This window comes from Lissotriton helveticus, chromosome 1_1 (genome assembly GCF_964261635.1).
Source record: "Lissotriton helveticus chromosome 1_1, aLisHel1.1, whole genome shotgun sequence".
In the NCBI taxonomy this organism is placed as follows: Eukaryota; Metazoa; Chordata; class Amphibia; order Caudata; family Salamandridae; genus Lissotriton; species Lissotriton helveticus.
The window spans coordinates 175653361-175677862 of record NC_136057.1 but is presented as its reverse complement, the minus strand read 5'-3'; the positions used below and the strand labels follow the sequence as shown (position 1 = coordinate 175677862).

At 45.9% G+C, this 24502-nt stretch overlaps 1 protein-coding gene across 1 annotated transcript in view; it reads left to right on the top strand.

Annotated features, from left to right (window-relative positions):
- LOC144768450 (G-protein coupled receptor 54-like) overlaps window positions 1-24502 on the top strand; it is a 124101-nt gene that overhangs the window by 60318 nt on the left and 39281 nt on the right. The window contains exon 2 of the mRNA XM_078652119.1: window positions 21926-22050. Coding sequence (XP_078508245.1) covers window positions 21926-22050 — 125 coding nt within the window. The remainder of the gene's footprint in view (window positions 1-21925; window positions 22051-24502) is intronic.

Sequence of the window (24502 nt, the reverse complement as noted above, 5' to 3'; positions counted from 1 at the left end):
GATGAGGCGCCTAGACACTGAAGGCAGATGTGGGCCGCCGGGTCCATCTCTCTCCTCCAAACACTGGAGAGCAACCAACCCCTACAATAAATAAACAACATCCTGGGCGGACCCGAGAGGAGCCCCAGCCTTCAGCAGCACAGAACGGGCCTCAGCAGCCAGGGCCGGTCCTAGGACTTTTGGGGCCCCGGGCAGAAATTTAATGTGAGTCCCCCCTAATTTGCATACAGCGTGCAATCACAGAAAATGACATCATAGAAAGTGCAGTGGTAGCTGCCTCGGAATGGGGGTGGTGGGGTGAAAAGTAAGAAAAATAAACGTACCTTCTCCACTGCAAGTCTATCCTTCGTCCTCTTCTCTCAGCACCAGAAGTACTCAGGCTCCCGGACTCTTCCAGCCAAAATCACAACTCTGTATGAGCAGGTTTGTGATTGGTCAGAGCAGAATGTTTGGCCGCTCAGGCAGTGCCTGGGAGCCTGGGCATGTTCTCCACCGAGCTGTGCTACACAGCCAGGTGGAGAACATGCTAAGTGCACATGACTGTTTGGCCGGCCCAAGAGAGCCGGCCAAACAGTCATGCGCACTTAGGGAGTGCAAACCACTCCTCACTCTGCTCTGGTAAGCTCAGTCCCACCTGACATTGCTCAGATAGCTGCATAAAAAATAAAAAAGATTATAACACCTGTTAATATCATTTTATTTTTATTTTTTGCACCGGCCTCCCACTTGAACAAATTGTGTGCTCTTGGGCAATCACTTTTCTGAACTTATTGCTGTGCTCCTTTTTTGTCAAGATTGGGAGTATTTTGATTTGATTCATAAACTTCTTAACCCCTTGGCCGTGGCGGTAATTCTGCTGCGGTGCTGGGGGGGGAGGTGGGGTCACGCAGCGCCACCATTCTTGTGACGGAACCAATCCGTCACGAGCCATGGGCGAGCTGTGCTTATGAGGGCGTGGTTCCGTCACAACTCCGCCCACTCAGGAATTCGCCCGCACAGGCGGAGCGGCCGCGGCATGATGTAACCATGCCGTCATGAGCACACGCCACACGTGGCTCGTGACGGCGTGGTTCCGTCACCAGCATGAAGGGGTAAATAGCCTAGGAGAACAACATGGACTAAGGACTTGATTACGACTACGGCAGTCCTTTGGAACACCATAATCACGGTGGCGGTCCACCCGCTGTATTACGACTTTGACGGTTGGACTGCCACAGGACAGCTGCAACTGCTGGGGATCTGCGTTTGCGCAGCGTTCAGAAGCTGCAAAATGCTGGCGGTGCCGCTGAAACACCACCAAGCATATTAAGAGTTGCCCCACCACCATCCTTTACATGGCGGTGAGACTGCCATGAAGAGGGTGGTGGTGAGACAACAGAGGGTGCCCTAACAGGGCCCGTTGTGCCTCAGTGCATGGTGGTGCATGCAAGAGGGCACATGATGTGCCCACTGTATTTTTGCACCTCCAGTTCCTGCACAGGAAGGAATGCATAACATGGTGCATTCCTTCCCGTGCAGGAACATATTGTGGTGGTCCCACAGCGGTGCCTTTCTATGGCTCTCCTATGAGCCTTAGAAAGGCCCTGCAGTGGGGCTGCAGCAGCGCATTCGCCTGCCAAGGATTACAGTTGTAATATGGCAGGCGGTGTGAGGACGGCTTTGGCAGTCCTACCGCGGAGCGCTGGTGTGGCGCTCCAAGGGAATAACGCCAAAGTCATAATCAGGCATTTATATATTATCTGGGAGAGAAGTGCCCAGTCACATGGTATATTCACCTAAATTCAATACAGTGGTAAATGTATAGGGCCACTGAAACTATGCAATTGTGTGGCCAAGGTGGTTTTCCCATAATTATGGATTTGTCGCATTTGCCACATAATCCAACATCTGCTACATAATCTACAGATTTTACCCCCAAAAATTTTTCTTGCTCAACCGGTTCAAAAGTTGCCATGCAATTAAAGGCTCATTTCAATGGTTCACTGGTTACCTATTTGTTCCTTATTACTATATTTGAGTGTTAAACTGATACTAATGACAGGAAGCCTATGCACCGACAGTGTTACCAAGTGTAAAATGAGAAAATAATAAAGTAATGCTATGACAAAATGTACTGCATTACACTTCATTATTAGTTTTTACCACATAATCTAGTGAACTCTGCTGCACAATTTGCTCGTCCTCTTCTGCATAATTACAGTGGCCCTGTGAATAGCCTTTGAACCAAGTAGACGTGTGTTACACTCTTGGCTGGTTGGCTGTTTCGTTCCTGTTTGCTCCTGGGCAAATAATCTCCCTGTGCCTCGTTAAGTGATTTACAATTGCGAGAGCACTTTAAAATAACCTTACAGGGCACACTCTCAGTACAGGTCCTGAGTCTAGGTTTCATTCATTCATTTAAGGCTGTTTGTATCCTAGTAGCTGAAGGCTCTACTGAAGCTGCTTGGTGCCTGACACCTCGTGTGCTGCACTGCGTCCCTGTCGCTCACAGGCATCTCTTTCACAGCTCATCAATGGCTGAATGAGAGTTGAAAGGGTTAAAAGTGCAGGACAGTGGGTGTCCTGCAGTGCCTTTGTGTGAGCAGTGCAGCTCGTCAATTACAAGCCATGATTAGCCTAGGAGAGGGCCTTTGTTCCCTGAGCATCACACTAATGGTGTAGAGCTGCAGTAAGCATGGGCGGATTTTGCGGATCCACGATTCACGAATTTGCGGATTCACAGACCGTGGATCCGCAAAATCCGCGGATTTAGCGGATCTGCGGATTTGGGGGCGGGGCTTCCTCGAGTGTGTGGGCGGGGCCAAACGGACGGGGCTTCCATGCGAGCGCACATGCCTCTTGTGTGTATAAAAGGTCAGAGACCGATCAGAGCAGCAGATTAAGAGACAGAAGCCCCTGGTCACAGGAACAGCACGGGGATTGCGGTCGTAAAAGTCAAAGATGCAAATGCCTCTGGCCAGCATCACAGCGGATTTTCGATGGTATATTTGGGAAGAAGGCACATCTGCCCAGCCTCCCAACGCTCACGATTTTTTTTGGGCTGATGAATGAGTCACTGCATTTGCGCTTCAACTAGTTCCAGCGACCAAGTGTGTGTTACTATGCAATCGCGCCGAAGTGCGCAGGGGTCCCTTGAGTGAAATGTCCATCATAGTGGGTAAATGGCGGGAAGACGGTGCACACCTCGAGTGTGTGGGCGGGGCCAAACGGACGGGGCTTCCATGCGAGCGCACATGCCTCTTGTGTGTATAAAAGGTCAGAGACCAGCATCACAGCGGATTTTCGATGGTATATTTGGGAACAAGGCACACCTGCCCAGCTTCCACAACGCTCACGATTATTTTTGGGCTGATGAATGAGTCACTGAATTTAAGCTTCAACTAGGGCACATGCGTTATTGATATCTGCAAGTGTTTCCTGTTGAGGTTTATTTTTTGTGCCAGGACCGTCGTGCCAGAATGAACCCTGCCCTTCATATTTATTCAAGAAGACACCATGTAAATAATTTACGATGGCGCCGGCAAGCTGCCAGCGCCATCCTGCAAAAGTTACTTAATTAGCTTCAACAGGAAGCTCCAACTGATAAAATAAAGCAGGCGCTCGAGCCCCTGCTTTATCTTATCTGTTAGAGCTTCCTGTCGAAGCTAATTAAGTAACCATTTGAGGATGGCGCTGGCAGCTTGCCGGCGCCATCGTAAATTATGCATTAGGCTTGAACTTTTGACCGCAAAATCCGCTCCGATCGCGGATTGCGGATTCTCGGTAAATTCGCGAGAGTTCGCGGATCGCGGATTTACCGAAAATCCGCAAAATCCGCGATCGGAGCGGATTTTTCGCTCATCCCAGGGATGAGGCACCCCTTCCCAGTGCTGTCATGGCACAGTGCGGCAACGCCCCTTCACTTATTATTTCCAGAGCTACCTATTGTGATTGTGAGGCCTTGGGCCTCGCAGTGCTACATCACAGGTGTGAGGCCCAAGGCAGGGGGCCTTTGAGGTGTGAGGCCCCATATTGGTTGTCTGGACGCAGCGGGGGGGGGGCCCTGGGCAGCTGCCCATGCTGCCCATGCCTAGCACTGGCCCTGTCAGCAGCACAGCCGAAGCACTGCCCTCTTAAGACCTTACCACCTGCAAGCTTAGGGCAGTGGGCCTCTTTGGCCCCACCTGGGCACACCCCTCCTGCATTTTCACAACAAGCTGTGGGCCTCCCTGTCTGCCCCATCCGGAAGCATCCACTGTGAGGCACTGTCTGTGGGTCTGGGAGCAGATATGTCCATGGTTACTGGACAGTGTCCACAGGTGATACCACCAGTTACAACTGGTGTCCCAGGGCCTCAGGTACTAATGCATTGCAAGCGACTTATCAACTTACTCCCTCTGTACCGTCTCTTACTCCAGACGTACCCCTGGAAGATGTTGTCTTTGGGTCCGGGGTCGTCAAGCTCACAAAAGTTGGAGAAAATGAGGTGTGTGTATCTGTTGACAAGCCTTTCCTTCCATGTCTCTGTAGGCAGGGCTTTAAGTGGGATGAAAAAACTGGGGGGGGGGTTCTCAAAGGGCATCGCTGATGTGATTAAGGGTGTGGCTTAAAAACAAATAAACAAAAAATCGGTGCTTAGCAAATTGTGCCACCCAACTGGTATTTTGCTGCTTCTGTCACTGCATCCAAATGTATAATACAACTAGTAACAAATACACCTACAACAAGCCAAAGCTATTGGCTTTGTCAATGATTGTTAGTTGCATAAGAGAAATAAGCAACAACTATGGCTTCATTGTATATAACATTGAAAATGCTTCAGTTCTGACATGAAAAGACTGTAAAAGAATTATACCAAGTCTCTTCGAAGTTATATCAAAGGCAGTGAAGGGTGGTACTGCTGCAGAGGTAAGATTTTTTTCCCACCCTGAGGGTGATGGTAAACCTGGAGAGCCCGATAGGGACCTTTCCTAGCACCTGCTTTTTAGAACTGCTGGTGCTGAGCACCGGCAAGACCTGGCCCACTTAAAGCCCTGTCTGTAGGACAGGTGGCAGAGCAGGTAAAAATCTGGGCTGAGCAGAGTGTGTGTTCCTTGTACTATTGGGGTTTGGGATACCATTTACTTGCACACCTCTTTAATTGTTTACTTGTTATCCAAATAACAGGCTTACCCAGACTCTGCTGTCTTCAGCGTGTGTCTATACTGTGCGGTCTCACGCGTGCATACAACAGTGTCATAGCTGGGCCATAATCAAAGCCTAACGTACCCTTTAATCAGGGCTCGAGTCGGGGTACCACGCGTGTGGACTGCGTCCCCCCACTTATTTTACAGGGTGGACGCCGTCCCCCCAGCCAAACAGCTGGACTTAACCTTTTTGGCTTCTCTGGGACGAGATCGGAGCCACCTTCCGTAACGTTACTTCCTGTTGTGACGTCACTTCCGGTGACAGCGTCCCCCCACTTCTTTTTTTGGGACTTGTGCCCTGCCTTTAATGTATGTTTCAAGTAATTGTTTCTCTCTGCCAGTCCCTGTGCCCTCTCTGTGCCCCCTATATGATGTCTCTTTGCCCCAAACAGTGCCCGGCCCCTCCCCTCCCCATGTGCACATTCTGCTGCTGCCGTTCTGTGCCTGTTGTCTGTGTGGGGTGGGACGGGCGAGAGGGGGGGGGGCACTTGAGAAACCCTTTTTACTATACAAATGCCAAGGGTTGCATGCAGACGTGTGCTGAGACCCACACTTTCACTGTTGTAATGCCCACACATCTCAGCTTCAGCTACAGGGAGGCTGTCAACAGGTGCACCCACCCCCTTGGCAACCCTGCCCAGGGAATCACCCTTCCCTCAGAGGGAAGAGAGATTGTTCTTTAAAATATGCAAATACAACCACACAGTTTAGATGCTACAAAGTGCTCTGAGCGATGTACTGTGTTAAATGATGGGCCCATGAGTCACACTTCCATCAGCGTCACACACATATAGTGTGGGATGTCATATGCTGCTGAGGAGAGGAGGTGTGGGTAATATCTTTATATCACTTAACACCGGGAGCAATATCATCTGTTTCATGTACTGGGCGGGGTGGGTGGTGCCTGGGCATAATGTTAATCCCTCCAGAGGATGATGCCACATATTGGCGTAGATATTCTTGTCGAGAAAGTTTTGTGGTGATGCCTGCAACTTTCCCTTGTCAGACTCTGGGATATCAGAGCTGTCATCCATCCATTTGTTGTGGCTCTGCTCTGTATGGCGGCGTGAGCTAGCACGAAAAGCCCTCTACATAGAGCAAGAAACCGTGGGCATGTTTGGGTAGTAGTGTAAGTAGCAAGGTTTTGGGTATGTAGTTAGCAGAAGCATCACAGGTTGTGGCAGTAAGAAAGTGGATTTCTCTTGCAGCACCGCCCACTTTTGCCTGACTTTTGATGCAACTTTAGCTGAGGTATACTGGGTCCCTGCTGTCCAGGTTCCCAGTACAAGTGATTTTTCCCTTAAAACTGTACCACAATTGGATCAACTTCAGACCCCCCTGTAAGACCCTAGTAAATGGTGCCCCTGGTACCAAGGATATTGAGACTGAAGAGGGTCCCACTATGCACCACTCGCCAAGGCCATGCAAACTGCCACTGCAGTGTGCATGCCTTGGTGCATAGAAAAACGACAAAGTCATAGTGCCATGTCAACCAGCACTGTCTAAGTTATGGGTAGGTCACCCCTCTATCAGGCCTTACAAGCCCTAAAGCAGGGTGTATTATATCTCAGTTATGGCCGTATCTGCACGAGCAGATATGTGCCTACAATATTTAAGGCTATTCTTAATATTGTAGGCGTCAGTTAAGCAATAGAGAGCACTTAGGCTGGAAACTCGGCAATTCGAGTTCCCCAGCACCATGATGGCTTCACTGATCCCAGGAGTGTTGTTACCAAACAACTCCTCTTAATAAACCCAAGCTGACGCCAGTGTTGGATTTATTAAAACATGTACCCAGAGGGCACCTCAGAGGTGCCCCCTGAAAACCTACCAACCCTGGTGTGGTCTCAGACTGGCTTTAGGCAGCATGCTACCACCAAACTTGTTTCTGGACCCATGAGATGAGAGCCCCTTTTCTCTGAGGCCAGAAATAAAGCCCATCCTGGGATGGAAGTATCACACCTCCTTCCCTGGGCAGACACAGTGCATGAGAGGGAAGCTTCAAAGGCCTTGACGCCTTAGTAATGTGACCACAGCCTTTGCTGGCAGCCCTAGATGGCATCTCCCTATTCAAAGCCCACTTTTGGCAAGAGAACAGGCAGGACAAGTGAGAATAGGAGGTGTGGAATCCTTTGCCAATTTCCACCCCTCAGACACTAGAGTGCAGTGAATTTTTTAGTATTAGCTCTCAGCTGAGCCAGGGAGCCTGCCCCTTTAGGAATGTTTTGATATTGGATACTATAATATTCACTGCACTCTAGAATCTCGTCCCACACTGTTTGCAGGGCCTTTGGTTGGGATTTTATTTTTGCCCATAACTGTGCTTGGGGTGGTCCTAGGAGGATGGGACCACCACCGAATTGTTCAGCATTATGTGCTCTTTGTGTTCAAGGCATCGGCTTGGTTCTCTCCCTAGGTTAGGGAGGACCCTAAAATCATCACCTCTCTCCCTGCCTGGTATATTTAAATTTTCACTTTTGTGAAATGACTATATGCATTTTAGTATGTATATATAGAGTTACTTGTTGTTTTACCAAAGGTTTCTGCTTTATTAATTGGGATGAGACGCTCTTTCCCTTTTGTTCATCTCTCAGTGAAGGAGCGGTCCTCTATTAAGGTGGTTGCGCCCGGGTGGAGAACCAATAAGATGATACATTACTTTGATTTTGTTGTAAATTTCATATGTTTTCCAATGGAGGCCCCAAAAGCATTGGACTCTCTTCTTTATTTGTAATCTTGGTAGGGGGCTGAGTCTATATAGGTCAGTTCCCCATAATATAAATACTTACCACAAGGAATGCCTACACCCGCCAGCTGCGGCAGTTTCTTAGGTCTCCATTAGTCTGTTTACAGTGTCCATGTATCTATGGTTAAATAACCACAGTAAACAGACTAGAGGAGAAGGTGGCTTGTGCAGCATAGTTCTCTAGAGTGCTTCCTAAATCCATATCTAGTTTTGAAATATGCCCTAATCTAGTTTGCCCAAACGTACTACGCAGTAAATGGGTCTGGCAGCACCCTGTTTTATTAAGGTATACAAAAAAGTGATGGATGGAGTGGTTGAATTAATGTCAGCCACTGGTAATCATGTGGGCAACATCCCAGTCCATCATTGTTTTGCATACCATGCCCCCTCAGTTTGGTTCCAGTTCTAAACAAATCAGTCTTCACCCTACTTCAATGTCTACAGTCCAGCCCGTATTGACAGGCCAGGTCCTTCCTGAACCGAAACGCAGGCAACTCAGGACCTTCTGTGAAAGGGTTTTTGTGCATGTTGATCACTTAATGACGCATTGTGCATTTATTTACTTTATTCAATTATTACTTTTCACCCTGCTTCTTTGAAGAAGTTTTAGTAATGGCCCTGGGCTCAGACAGAGTTAAAAGCTTTCTGAAAATTCACAAAGCATCAGAAAGTTCCCTTTTCTGAGTTGGGTGAGCATATTTATCTGTCCATTTCTAAACATTTCTGTGAGTTTGGTATTCAGACCACTGGGTCTTCCAATTTCCCCAAATTGCAGATTATTCTTTATTTCATTTACAACTCTTAGGGCCAGATGTAGGTGTCAATATACCGGTCGGAATCGGCCGAAAATACCGATTTTCGGCCGTTTCCGACCGGTATTTTGACATTGGTATGTAGGGGCACTGAAAACATACAGATTCTGTAATTTTACCGAATCGGTAATTTTACTAAATCGGTAAAATTACCGATCGGTAAAATTACCGAATCTGTATTTTCCTATGTAGGTAGCACTTCTAACAGGGCTACAGGGCCTTTAGAATTCGTTATTTACCATGTAATACAATTGCATGGTAAATAACGAATTCTTGTGTACATGCACATCTGTGCATGTACACCTGTGCCATGTGGCACAGAGACTCTGAGGTTCCGTGGTTTTCGGGACCGGACTCCATTTTGTTTGCGTTGTTCATAACGCCATTTTGTGTTGCCCTCACGTAGGCCGTGGAGGTAACCGAACGAACAAAGTTGCATGGGCCTCATTGTTTATGTATGCATTAAACAGGCCCTTTTCTGACTTGTGAGTGAACTGCAGGACGCTGACCTCTTCACCTGAAACTGACCCTTCACGAAGCCAATTTCTCTGGCTGATCGTTGTCTGAGATTGCTAATCAAACTCAGGACCTCGTTAACCTTTAGTTTCCTTGCACATATCTTATCCTAATCAGCATCTGAATTGTTTCTTTCCTTACGACTTTTTATTACATGGGTAGTGCTTTCAATTATGGGTTTGTCCGGCTTGCAAAGATTGAATTTGGGACATTCCTAATAATTAACTTTTGGGTTGGGTTACTGTAAATTGGGTTTTTGTTAATGTGATACTCAGTTAGAAAATGTGTCCTATTGGTCAGAATTTTGCGCAGTGGGTGTACATTTATAATGAGAATATTGTGTATAAAAGGTGATGTCTTGCTCTATGAAATTGGAACAGTTTCTTGGGTTGTACACCGTGTTGTATTGCTGAGATTACTGTTACTAGCTGCAGCAAATAAATTTGATCTCTGACGCCACCTAGAAGTATTCCGTGTCTCTGTTTGCCAAGACAGGAGAACCCGAAGGCTTTGGGCGTGTCCCTGGCGCCGCTGGGTTCTAAAACCCGGTTCTTCAGTTGGCGCCCAACGGTGGTGCGACTTCAGCGGTACCGGTCCAAGCCCGAGGATCGTGAGGAGCCACGTGAGGAAATTCTGGAGGAAGGCCACCACTTCATTGACCCCTGCATGTCGACATGGACCGAAGGTCTTTTCTGCGAGGCTTCCCGCTTTCCAACGGCTACGAAGGACTGCTGCCCTGACTGTCGCCCTGTCTTGGACCCTTGATTGATCCTTTGTAATGCGAGACGATAGATGGTCTTCTGGTGGCGTGACAGATATTTGGTTAAGTATAAGTGGGTCGCTCCCACGACTTTGTTTTGGTTCTTGGTTTTGATTTGATTTTTGCAAAAATCGAAGCCGAGGGGCTCGTATATTTACGAGTGTATCGATAGTTGATAACCCTTTGAAGTTTGAAGCTAGACTAGTGAGCTATAGGATGCCTGGTCTTAGCAAAATTAGGAAATGGTTTAGTTGTGGTTGCAACAGGGATTCCCGATTGAAGGATTCGTGTCCGATACCTCCGGTTGGAACTCTGACTTATGAGCTCTATTCAAAACACGGAGTGGGTCCTATTACTTATAATGAAGTGTGGGTCCGCTATACTAAAAAGGATGGTGTTTTACGATGGCCCCAACATGGTAGTTTCAAATTAAATATTTTAGATAATCTGGAAGTTGCGCTATTTAAGAAGAAAGCCCGGCCGGCAATGTTTGACTCTTTCCGCCTTTGGCGAATGGAAGCCAAACAGCGAGAAATTAATCAAGCAAAGAGAGATAGGAAAGATAAGAATATGTCAGTACTACAAGCTGCTAGGCAGTTTAAGTCAGATGAGGAAGATCGAGTGTGTAAAGTTTTAGATAGACAGCGTTGCATGGCCATAGATGAATGTTATCCGGCCTTGCCGTCTTCTCCTCCGAAAGTGATGGAAGACCCTGAAAAAGTTCCTTTGATGTCTCATTTACTGAGATTGCCACCCCCTTATGTGCAGGGTGCTACTGCGCCTCCATTACACCCGATTGTTCTACCCTTTGTTGTTCAACCTCCTGCTGTTGTTCAGCCACCCGGTGCTCCACAGATGGTTCTGCCTCCTACTGCGCAACCCACTCTAGGGTCGCAAGCTTTGCTTCCAGCTTTGCCTCAAACTCCTTTGCCTTCTGCTTCTGCATCTCAGACTCCTACTGCTCTTGTTCCTACTTTGTCTCATGATTTTAACTTTCCTGTTTTTACGCCTACTTCTTCTCCTTCTGCTCGAAAACGAATGACAGAAACTGTTGTTAATCTGTTGTCTCCATTGTTTGGGCCACTGAGTATGACCCCTGTTTCGGAACGTAAGCAGAGTCGTTGTCAGCTTCCTAGTTCCGAAGAGCGGGCGGTGTTGGATTTATTGGCTCGTAGATGGATTTTAAATGCTTCCAGGTATAATTTGCCAGCAGTTATGGATGTTTTCTTTCAGTGGGAGCCGCCTAAGCAAAGGTATGTTTTTGATGTGATATGTGCTTTTCTGCGGCAGGAATGGGAAGATAATGAGTTGGGTCCGATTCCGCAGGAAGTGCTTGATGTTCAGTCAGAGTTTGCTAAAGGGACGATAGTGGAATCTGATGTTACTGATGCTGTAGAGACGATACTTGCCTTCAGAACTAGACTCCCGTCTCAGCCATTGTACGAACCTGATCCTTCTGTTATGAAGAAATGAAATCTTCATTCTCAGGGAATACTTACTAATAAAAAAAGAACTTGGCACAGAAGCTGAAAATATGAAAAGACATCTTTATTAAATTTAATAAGTGAGGCCACGTCACACAGAAGCCGTAGCAACTGAATGAGGTAGTCTGAGGAATACAGAAAACAGAGGCCTTTTATATGCTTAGGGTTACAAACTTCAGCATACAAGTAAGGGGCAGTCCTAGCTTTTGCAAGCATGCAAAAAATGCCTAACATGGACATGCAAGATCTGCCAAACGACAAACCCATTTTACAGTTGTCCGGCCCATAATCAATCATTGAACAAACCCAACATTCTTCTTTAGACAAGCCAGACAAACCCATAATAAAAGGACCACAACCCATATCATAATCAGACCATAAAAGAAGGAACAGAAAACAGATAAGAAGCAGCATAAGGGGTGTGTGTGTGCATACCAAACTCTACAATGTCCTGTGCTTTGATCCTCAATCTTGATCAGCTAAGGGGCAGGAACTGGTTTAACAAGGTCAGCTTCAGGCAACAGGGTCAGTTCACTCAGGTCAAACAGGAGTCAGCATGAACTCGAGCTAAGGTGTACTGGCCAGATTCACAGAACTAACTTAACACAAAATCCTAAACTTACTACTTTTGGTATTCACAGAAGTTAGGATTTTGTCTTAAGACAGACTTAAGACAGACTTAAGACAGAATCCTAAGTTAAGTCTGTCTTAAGTCTGTCTTAAGTCTGTCTTAAGACAAAATCCTAACTTCTGTGAATACCAAAAGTAGTAAGTTTAGGATTTTGTCTTAAGTTAGTTCTGTGAATCGGGCCCTACATGTCCTCAAAAGACTAGTTTCAGCCACAATCATGGCCTATGTGAGGGCAACCACAAAAATGGCTGCCATACACAAAATGGAACCCATGGGTTCAGAATTCACAGAACCTCAGACCCTCCTTTTGCCCTTACATAGGCAATCACTCAGTCTGTATCTGAATCGATGTCAATATTATCCGTTATTCCCTTCACTAAGGCATTATTACTTGATTTATCTTTCATGGAACGCAAGGGATAGACTTCGTTGGCATAAATAAACATCGTCTGATATGCCTATACAGACCCATTGTAACTAAATGACAGAACCAAATAGGGAATACCTCTATCTGTAGTATGTGGCATAAGACATAGGTTGGGAGGTGGGTGCAGAAGTCAATTGGGTAGTGAAAACAATCCAACCCACAAAAGACAACGTCATGCTTAAAAATACTAGAAAACATGTTATTAAGAACATATGGACAACAGGAGAAAATAATGACCAATATTACAAATAAAATTAATATTTTTCACAACTCTAAGCAGAAAGCAAATCCTAAAATTATCTAGTAACATTTTTTATGGCTCCTATGCATTTCAGTAACTTATTATATGTTCAGGTGAAACAGTGGTGATCCTTATTAATGCTCTCAGATGAAAAGGGATACTCCTCCACAGAGAATGGACTTTATTCTGCTTTTACTAAACAGAATACTACTTTAAAACAATGCCAGCAAAACAGCAAAAATTAGTCTCCTAACACCCATTTTATGCAATCGCACGGGAAATACCCAGAGTCCGTCCAAGCCTCTCCGGCAGGCTTCTATTGTTCATTAAGTCCTCTTGTGTTGTTTTCTTCCACATGGGCCTCTTCATTCAGGTCTTTCATGAAAATGGTCCTTCTCAGTATCCGTTGGAGTGCCCTCCTGGCAAACACTCGCAGCTTATTTGAAAGTCTCAATGTCTCAAGGCAGTGAACCAATATCTCTCCTCTGCGGCAGGCACTACAGATAGTGTGCTCTCCATTGATCAGGGGCACAGATCATCTCATGCATACCCAAGTACTATTAATCAGGAAAGAGCAACAGGCTTTCATACTCAGCAACACTTTCAGACTCCAACACTCGATTTTCAGTGTCAGAGGATGCTCGGGCTGCTCTTCCATTTAGTCATAGGTACCACAATGTAGCGCCTTTTTCCAATCCTGGATCCTCTGGTGCACTGCCTTTCCGTTGGAGCAAAGAAAAGGGGTTGTGTGGCCAAAACTCAGGCCAAGGGGCTCAAGGGACTGCCTACTGTCAGAGGTTACCAGCACATGACCGGTGAAAAACTAAAAACTTAAAATAACTGGAATCCTTCTCTTTCGCTCTTTTGCACTGAAACTCTGGTTCTGTGGCAAAACCAGCTCCTCCTTCTTTTCTGATGTTCAACGCCTTCTGATGAAGCAAGTACAATACGTTGGAGATATCACTGATGACACGCTGGCGATCACTGTCTGGGTGCTGGGACTGTCACTGATGGGAATTAGCTTTTCATCAAAGGTCCACAGGTTATTATGACTTAATCCCGCAGAACCTAGTGACGTAGGAAATGGGACACATTTGTTATTTTCCTTCAATTTAGTACAAAAACAGTTTGTTTTTAACAAGAGGATTGCCAGCAGGTGGCCTGCAATCTGCGAGGGAGTGGCCATACGCCATGAGACAATTCAGGTCTAGAACACACTGTCATTCTCATAGAGTACAAAGACAAAGGCAATAAGCAAAACAGTGGCTCTAATTTCTTCAATTGGTTTCCATGTGAGAGCATATCCTCTACCATCTAAGGGTAGATAACTATATGAGAATTTTATCTAAATGGATGTCCTCACACATAGTGACATCGTCTAATGGGGTAAACACATTTTTTATCTCAATGATTAAGTCTAGGTGTTCCTAAATTCCTTATCTAGAACATCTCAAAAGAAAAATCGCATAATCCAGATTATCAGGGACATGAAGTAGGCCTAAAGAAAATTCTTAAAAACCAGTCTGGTCATACAAAAGGGAATTATACATAATATAGGGGTTTCTGGTACATTACTGTAATCTGGAAGTGTGAACCTAATACAATAATAATAATAAAAGAAGGCTAACTGGTGAAAGGAATATGGAAAAGGGAAAATGGGACTAGGACACAGCTAAAATCCCCAATTACTAGGCACGATGCAACATCAATCAGGGGAGAAGTGACGAAAGAAAAATCTATAGGAAGAACAAGAAATTACTTGAGTGAATGTTAGCTCTACCGCTGGCCGCTACACCATATACAGTAATCTCAGCTAATGTTCCAGTTCCTTTTTCAGGGAAAAAAATTAAACCTTGTTTCCTTTATGGTACAAGGCCATACACTATTCAGGAAGCAGAACAAAACTGACTAAAGTAATATAAAAATTAGGTCACCATGCGCAAAAGTCACAGATCTATAATTTATCCTTACGTCATATCAGGATACATAAATGTAGGGCTGCCTGTTCCTTAAGGGGAGGGGCAGTACGTGACTAACAGCATGTGACACACTTTGATTCTGTATATCTCTTTTTTTATTTTCCTTCAAATACCATTAAAGCCAAATTTGACATACACTGATGAAGTGTTGTCTGTCTTTCTGTGGAATTTAGTGTCAAAGCAAATCTACCCAACTGTTTGCAGGATACACATCGTCATGTATATCCCTTCACAACACAGGTAAACTTGTAATAGTATCAAAAGCAACAACATAAACGCAAACGCACATGTTAAGCCATCAGATATACTTGCTGTATATCAAGCACAAAAAACATAGACAAAACAATAGCATATGTAAATGAGCGGCGACGCACACACTTCAAGTCCTTTACTTTATGCACTGTGAACCTGCAGCCCAAAACTCAATATTTGGGCTTGCTTAATTTGTCAGGTTTAAAATCCTTACCCTCCTTTTTGACAGTAGATCACCAATTAGTGGATATCTGCTGTCAAATACAACTTTCAGACACACAGAACCAGCAAGAACAATTCATGATAGAACCAAATACACAAACATGAAAAACGCATGGACATTTCTTTCCAAAGGAGTTACGCAAAAACACATCTCATTTCAACCAACCAAACTCACGTGTCTTGTCAGCCTTAAAATCACCCAGAACAATCCATGGATGATCTGTGGGCAGAAGCAAAAAAAAATACACAACACACAAAAGAGAGACATTTTTCATAACAAACAGACATCAATTATAACTTTTAATCAGAAGACAAAACATAATACACATGAACAGACACAAAAATAAATTTCCATTACTTAACTGTTACCATCTTGTCAGTCAGCTTGCAACATTAAGCCATTTTAACTTTCCAAAAGTAAAATTCTTTCACTGACACTCCATGTTATCTTTGGGCCACAATTTCCACTGTAAAAAATCATTCTTAATTGGAAAATCGTTCTCACTTAGGCATGTAGCCTTCAAAATTTCAATAAAAAGCTTTGTCTCATTTTCTGTCTAAGACTTAATGCAATGCTTCATTTTCTGCCGTTAAACCAGCGATAATCTTTAACGCCATTCTTGATAATATGCCCCTTAGAGAGTTGGGTTAGAGAGGTTTAAAATAAGCATGTTTGGATGGCCGCTGCAAGACAGCCAGCCAAAGAGACATGCATTTTAAACTTAAACGCATAGCTCCCTGTTGCACCTAGCAGCAATGGCCCACCCTGTCCTGACACTCAGTTCGGGATGGGTTGGCTGCTGAAAAATAAAATGGTGATGAATAAACTTTATTATCATTTTATTTTTTAGCTCTTAGCGGCGATAATGGCCTTGATAATATGCCCTTGTGAATTCCCATAGCATCACAGTTTAACACCAGAACCTGGGCTGCTATGGGAATTCACAAGGACATATTATCAAGACCATTATCGCCGCTTTAGCGGCAGTTTCCTGCCACTAAAGCGGCGATAATTTGATCGCCTTTCTTGATAAAATGCCCTATATGAAGTTACCTTCACAATATTGTGTTAGACAGTTTGTCTAGGATAATTTTCTACTAGACTTTATTTTATGCATTTATTAATGAAGCACAGATATGACTGAATAGCCATCTAGATGGTGGATAAAGGAGCTCCCAGATAAAGGGCATTTCCATTATCCAGGCGAGAGAGGATGAGGACCTGGACCAGGATTCTTCTCACCTGGAATGGAAGGAGGGGGAGGGTCTTACGGAGCATCCTTAGCAGGCCAAAGCAGGAAGCTGAGAACGTAGGAGCCTTATAGTTAAAGCTAAGGGAGTGGTCAAGCCACATGCCAAGGTTCTTGATCTGGTCTTTACATTCTGGTGCCGGACCGAGACAGGGAGGCCATAGCAGAGCAGGGTTGAAGGAGGAAGAGTTGCCGAGAAGCCTAAACTCAGTTTTATCTCCGTACAGTATGAGGCAGGAGAGTTCCATCCACCTGGCGACCTCCTCTAGGAAAGGGCCTAGGGTGCTAGATGACCGCTCGGGGTGATTTAGAGCCACCACGAGTTGCGTGTCAGCTGCATAGGTTTTTTTTTTGGTTTTTTTAAAAACTGTTTTTATTAATTTTGTGCACAAATCAGACCATTCAAGTCTCAGATCATCCCCCTCATATATCGTTCCTCCCCGTCTTGTACACACATACCCATTCAACAATCCTAACCATAACATCCCACCTCCCTCTCTACCCCCACCCCCCCCTTGTCAGTGTGCCTCACATCCCCAATTGCGGTTCGTTTGGTCCAACATTACAACAGCGGGTGGTACTCCCCTTTATTCACCACCCACATACAGCTCCAGGTATAATCCAGCATTATCAAAGTGCAGCGTCACAACCCCGGGGTCCGGTAACCCCCTCAATCCGCCCCCTCCCTGTTCTGGTTGTCAGTGGAACTCCTCCCCTCCATCCCCGCAGCTTCCACCCCGCCCCGTCCCGCCTCCTCTGTCCCATTCGCCGGCTCACCAGTCTCCCCCTCCTCATCAGCCTCCATTCGCGACTGCAACTCTATCACTAGTGCGCTCCACGCCCTAGCCGTCTCCATCGCTTTATCGTTAGCCGCGCGCCTAGCTAATTGCAATCGGAGAGTGCTCTCAGATGAGGCCCATTGCAGGAAACACCTCCGCCACCTCAGGAAGTTGGGCCCCCCCCTAGTTTTCCAGTGTAGGGTAAGTTCCCTTTTGGCCATTATGAACCCCAAATCATAAAATTTACTAGTGACTTTAGTGGCAGGAGTATGGGGAAACCAAAGCAGCAGGCATGCCCCCACGTCTGCATCAATCTGCCGACCCGTGACCGCGTTCAGGCAAGCAACAACGTCCATCCAGTACGTGCCGAGCCCCGTACAGGACCAGAACATATGTGCAAAGTCAGCGTCCCCCGCTGCGCAGCGTGGACAGGTCAACAGCGCACCTCCAAAACTTCGATGGATCCTGGCCGGCGTCCAATATGCCCTATGGAGGGTATAATATTGAACCAGCTGGAACCGGACATTTCGAGTGCCCTTCCAGGCCCTACGTACCAGCTGGGGCCAAGTCGTCTCCGGTATCTGCCGTCCAAGGTCAGCCTCCCAGCGCTCCCGCAGCCCATCAAGGGGAGGGGGTTCAGCCAGCGCCATTCTCCTATATAAGCATGTGATGGCCTTATGCGTGCCAGCCGCCATCATTACGTACTGGCAGCCCAGTGATGTGGGCGGCTCCACCAACCCCATCTTCCAACGCCTCTGAATCCCTGCAACCAAAGCCGCGTGCAACAGGAAGTCACCCGGCGGGAGCCCGAATGTCTCTTGTAATGCACCGAACGGCAGCAAGACACCGTCCTGATACAAGTCACCCAGCATGTGGACCCCAAGGTCCTCCCAGTCTGCTAGCGCCGACCAATCTCCGCCGTGCGGGATGGCAGTACACATCCCAAGTGGTATCTCCGGTGCATAGGGCGTACGACACCCCCCGTCTGTGGCAGCGCAGCCAGCACTTGCGAAGAGTACGCTCCTCAAGTGTCAGCTGCTCCAACCGAAGTTCCCGTAGGAGCACAATAAAGGACAGAACATGGCGCTGCACAAGCCGTCAGCTGCATAGGTGATGACCTTTATGCCAAATGGATGGACAATCTCCGTCAGGGGTCTCATGTAGATGTTAAATAGTGTGGAGTTTAAGGAGGAGCACTGGGGGACTCTACAGCTGAGCGTCAGCCGATTGGAGACAACGTCTCCTTCAAACACCTGAAAAAAGCGGTCGCTGAGGAAGGACTGGAACCATGCTATGCAGTGCCGGATACTTCTTAGCTCTTAAGACGGAGGATCAAGTGTGATTGACAGTGTCGAAAGCGGCACTGAGGTCAAGGAAGATGATTGTGGCAGTACATTCCTGGTCCAGTATCCTTCTGGCCTTCTCAGTTAACGCGAGGAGGGCAGTCTCAGTCCCCAACTGAGGGTGAAGGAGGGCGTTTGATTCCAGGTACTCAACCAGAATGGAGTTTATGTGCTTTTCGAGCACTTTGCTCAGCCAGGGAAGAAGAGAGATTGGGCGATAGTTGGCTAGGTTGGCCTGGTCAAGATTCGTTTTTTTCTAAGAGCTTTGACCAGGGCACAATTTCAAGCGGGGGGACCGTGCCAGAGAGTATAGATGAGTTTAGGAGATCAAGGGCTAGATGTAGGTAATTTAGATTTACCGATTCTAAAATACCGAATTATACCGATTCGGTATTTTAGAATTGGTAAATCTGATGTAGGTAATAATTCGGTATTTATTTACCGAATCGGTAAGATTCGGTATTTACCGATTACGTAAATACCGAATCAGTATTTGCTATTGAATCCTATGGGCCTTGAAGCCCATAGGATTCAATAGCAAATACCGATTCGGTATTTACCGAATCGGTAAAAATACCGAATTGCCAAGGGGGACAGGGTGTCACTTTGACACCCTGTTACACCCTTGTTTCTGGCTTGTGTGCCATGTGGCACACATACATGCCCTAAGGGCACAGGTGTACATGCACAGATGTGCATGTACACAAGAATTCGTTATTTATAATGCAATTGTATTACATGGTAAATAACGAATTCTAAAGGCCCTGTAGCACTGTTAGAAGTGCTACCTACATAGGAAAATACAGTCTCGGTAATTTTACCGATCGGTAAAATTACCGATTCGGTAAAATCACCGATTCTGTAGGATTTTCAAAGCCCTACATACCAATGTCCAAATACCGGTCGGAAACGGCCGAAAATCGGTATTTTCAGCCGTTTCCGACCGGTATTTGGACACCTACATCGGGCCCCAAGTGTTGCGGGCGGAGGAAGTTGACGACTAATTTCAGGGACTGAGGGGGAGCTGGGTCGGAGAGTGAGCCTGAGGTTACTTTAGCCATGACTGATTCCAGTAAAGCTGAATCCAGCAGAAGGAATTGGCTTAGTGAGATTCGGGGTTCAACAGGCAAACCTGAGATGTGGGGAACTGGATGTTCACACTGGGAGACTGGGAAAGACAGATAGATATTTTTAATTTTCTGTTGAAAGAATTCCGCCAGGTTGTTACAACGTGTAAGTGCCCCTTCTGAGCTTTGTTGTTTTTGGGGCATGTTGGAGAGAGTTTTTGCGATTTGAAAAATTACTTTGGGGCAGTTAGCAGCTGCATTGATTTTCTCCTCATAGAAGGATGCTTGGGCAGCATTAATTTCCGATTTGTAATGTCTAATCTACTTTCTATAGTCAAGCTTTTTAGATTCAGAGTAATTCTGTCTCCACCTACGCTCTAGTCTTCTACATTCTTGTTTTGATTCTCTTAGCTTAGGGGAGAACCACAGGCCAATTTCATTCTGCATTTCTTGAGGGTGAGTAAGACGAGCCTCTGAAACACAGACCTCTCAGACCAGCCAGACCACCATGATTTGCACTCGCTGAAGTTTGGCAATCTGGAACTCAGGAGGCCAAATAGAAAGAATTTCTGTAGTTCAGACAAAAAGGAATAGGGGAACTGATCAGGTTAGCTCAGTGTTTTTGTGGCAAAAATTGAAAGATTTTTGTTATTGTTTTGAGTAAGTTGAGGCAGGAGGCATAGTTTCTACCAATCTGATCATTAAAGGAGAGTTCTTGGTCTCTCTGGAAGCAAAGGTTCTTCACTTCCTGGACTGATTCTGACATGAGCCTACTGTGGTCTATGACTGTGTTGCCACAGGCCAAAACAATGTCTCACCAAGGTAAAGTGGATTCTGGAAGACATACTTGTTCTCTTTCCTCTATTTTCTTATAAGATTCTTTAGCAAAAAGAATAATCTGTAGTACAGAGTCCAATAATAGGAGCCGCACCTGGGCAGTTGTGCCTTGATCGAGAAACCATGAGGCTTATTTGTGAGCCCCTGTGCCGCCGGAGCAAACTCATATGTACGAGGCCCCGCAGAGCCACTATGCGTGGCTTTGGATGACCTCATAGGTATGGAGTAATCAAGGCAGCACAAATCGCTGTGTTGCCTTACTCTGCACCAGGAGGCGTTCGATGGGCATCGCATATGTTTCCCATGCAGCACCCATGGGTTTTGACGCTGCCCCTGATTTGCAAGAGCATGTAAACCTGGGGAAGCGCCAAATTCTACACCTCCCGAAGTGAGGCGTAACGAGGAGAAATTTCTTTATTTCTCTTCATTATTTCCTCTTACTAGGTGTGCTGCAAAATGCAGCACACCTAGAAAGAGAAAAACGCCTCTTAGGATTGTTTTTTTGAGTGCTGCTTCCTGCACAAAACAATCCTGCCTGCACAAGGAGAAAGGACATAAATATGGTGTATTCCTGCCCTTTCACATTGGTGTAGGGCAGCGCAGCAATGGGACTTGCTGCACTGCCCTATGCTAACATCCCATAAATGAGGCCCCATATCTTAAGCAGTGGGCTTGCCCCTGATGGCCTCACTTGAATTGTGCCCAGATCTAAAGGCCCCATCTGGAATACTGGTTCCAGTTCTTAAAGCCTAATCTGAATATTTTCCACAGATTTAGATTTCATATTTTGAGTACTGGGTCCAGCTCTGGGTGCTTCAGCAAGAATGCTGAGTCTAGGCCTGGACAAAACATGCACAGTACTGTGTCTACCTCTGGAAGGCCCACCTGAAAAGTTGCATCTATGTCCTTCATTCTGCAGATTTCCACATCTGATTTTGGATGTCATGAGCATTATGTCCAGATCCAAGAGGCCTCACTGGGCGTACTGTACACCGCTGGAGAGGCTGCCTCTGCAGCACTGTATCCAGTACTGGGTGTCAGATCTAGAAGGTTGTCTTTAAATCTAGATGTCACCTCTGAACTATCTTGTTTAGTTCTGGAGGCTTTAAAAGAGTTACATCCAGTTCTAGAGGCCTCATCTGGGGCATCATGACCAGGTGTTTTGGCCACATTTCCGATTTTTCCATGATCTCGTTTGTACTCAGCTGGATTTTCTCACCCACCTCAGAAAGGCATACACCTGAACACAGTATTTTGTAGGGAACTTTTGCACTTTGGTGTCCAGTTGTAGAAACCTGGTGTCCAGTAGGCTGGAGGACAGTGGTAGGAGGGGCAGACTTATCCTTTAGGGGGCACATTAGTAGTTCCTGAACAATCTCCCTTTGACCAATGCCCTCCTCATCTGTCTCCCTAGCGAACCTTGCCGGCACTGACATCATCTTCCTGGTGTGCTGCGTTCCCTTCACGGCAACCCTCTACCCGCTGCCCAGTTGGATCTTCGGAGACTTCATGTGCAAGTTTGTGGCCTACCTCCAGCAGGTGAGTTTGTCTTCCTCTTTTTGCTATGTTATTATTTACAATGTGACGGTCATCCACATGGTTGTGTGGCTTGTGTTGGTTGCTTTTCATCTTTAGGGTTCAGGCATATGGTAGTGAAGGTTGACATGTCTGGTGGTGGCCAATGGATGGAGTGTTGTGACAAAGGGCAATGGTTATGTATTTTGACTTTTGTCGATGAAGTGTATGCTTCATTGATGGTTGATGAATTGTGTAGGTTAGTGGTGGTAGATGGATTGTTTGTTGTGGTGGTGGCTTTCGATGGGTCGTGCAATTTGTTGTTGACGGATTCACAAGTTGGCTTGGTCTTGGTCAATAGATTGAGTTTTTTTGTCAGTCGTTTTTGAATGGTGTGTTTTTGTACCAGTTGATAGATTTTGTGCTTGATGTTAATTGATGGTCTGTGTGCTTTGCTTCTGATCAGAGGAGTGCTTGTTTAAGTAGGTAGATTGGCCCACATGGGGGAAGGACTATGGTCATGTGTGTGGTCACTATGAATTATGGTGAGCTTTAGGCTGTATTCGGTTCAAGTGATTTTGTGTCTGTTAAACCCAAAATGGTTGAGAGAAGGAAAATGGAATCCTTAGGGATAGGACAGAATTACAACAAACGAGGCATTGTGTAGGAGGTTCTGAGTAAGTGTGGGCAGAGCTGGCGGAGTGACACTTTGCGGGATTCCACTGAGTTGCCTAAAAACTCAGTGGAATTCCGCTGTGCCCTAACTATGCATGCAGGCAGCAGACCTGGAGCGTTTCTGACCCCCAGGCTGCCACCTGCTTTACGGCTTACCTGGATCTGGCGTTCTCCGTGCCCGGGCTATCCTCCTCCTGTCACCTCATCCTCAGTGGCGCAAAACTCCTATGCTGCACAACTTGGGAGAACTGCGCTCGAGTGCATGCTTGGCAATGAGCAGTCCTCACGAGTCCTGCAGTGTAGGGGTTTTGCAACGCATAGGATAAGGAGACAGCCAGGAAGAGGTCAGCCCTGGAACAGAGAATATCAGATCCACGGAAGACTCCATATCTTCTCTTTCTAGGGGTGGACGGCAAGGGCAAACTCTGCCACGCCACGGAATCAGAGTTTTTGCCAAACTCTGCGTTCCCAGCAGAGCGCGGAGTTCGCAAAACTTTGCTAACTCCGCTGGTGGAGCGGATTCGCCACCCACCCTTAGTTCTGAGGGTTGAAGTAAATCTGTTAATACTTTTTTTTTCACATTGCGCACATTTTTCTTTCATATTTCTGTGTGTATTTATCAATATTTATTTTTTGGCCATCTTATTGGTATTTATTCATATTTATTTTGTGACCTGTGAACAGATGAGGTGATAACTCAGATATTTCTGCATTTATTTAACGGATAAATGTGTGCTTGTACTTTGATGCCAAGAATTATAATATAATAAACCCACATTCACAAATTTTCATAATAGCACAAATGCATGTTGAGATATGCAGTTATATAAGAAAATCTCATTGAGTTTTGTAACTTCTAATGTTGCCAATATGTACATCTGTTGACCTGAAAGTCATTAATCTCAGCATAAGAGAGAGAGTAAAAGAAGCCAAATTATTTGTATTTTTCCGCTTTTAAAAATAAATTCAGACAGGAAATACAATGTTTCTGTCTATATCTGTAAAAATCTGTAAAAACGGAAAACAGGGAGCTTTACTGATAACCACCTCTCGGTTCTTAGCAATGCCATCTCATCATGGGAATGCATATGTTGTTTTGACAACATGCCTCTTGAGCATCACTATGATGCAGTCTGAGGCCGAGACCAAGAGCTGTCTTAGAGGTTCCTTGCACAAAACTGACAGAGCAACAAATTCTGTGAAGCAAGATCCAGCTGTGTCAGAGGCAAGGCCAAGATGCTGAACATTAGAGCAGCTCCTCTCCCCCATTCCCCAAAAGTTAGACTGTGCTTTGGATTCTGCTACTAAGCATGGAGCACCTGGTAGTCCTACAGGTGGTTCTGCATGTGCTCTCCACCGGCTGAATGCTGGGTACCAGAAGGCAGAGTTCAGGCAGAAGCTCTGCAGCTGCTACAACTCCCCTGTGGTAGCGGTGGGCGAGCCGTTCACAGTCCAAGCTCACGAGGAGGTGACCTGAGGGGTGACAACAGATGCAGCGCAACATATCATCAAATGCAATGGCTATATTCTTCGAGGTCAATTGTACCTGAATATGATCAGAAGTCCTGTGTACATTAAGTGAAATTATTGTTGACAATGGACGCGTAAGTGAAGCCCACTTATATCCAGTCCTTGGGACAGCTGGCATTTACCAATGCCCAATCAGATTCAAAGCTAGCTACAAACATTTAGTGTAACTGATACCTGCACAGTGCATTTAGGTATCCGATACCCTCCTCTCAATGGCAACCATGAGGAATGGGGCTGTAGTGCCTCCTTGTCTCTTGTGTATCACAGGTAG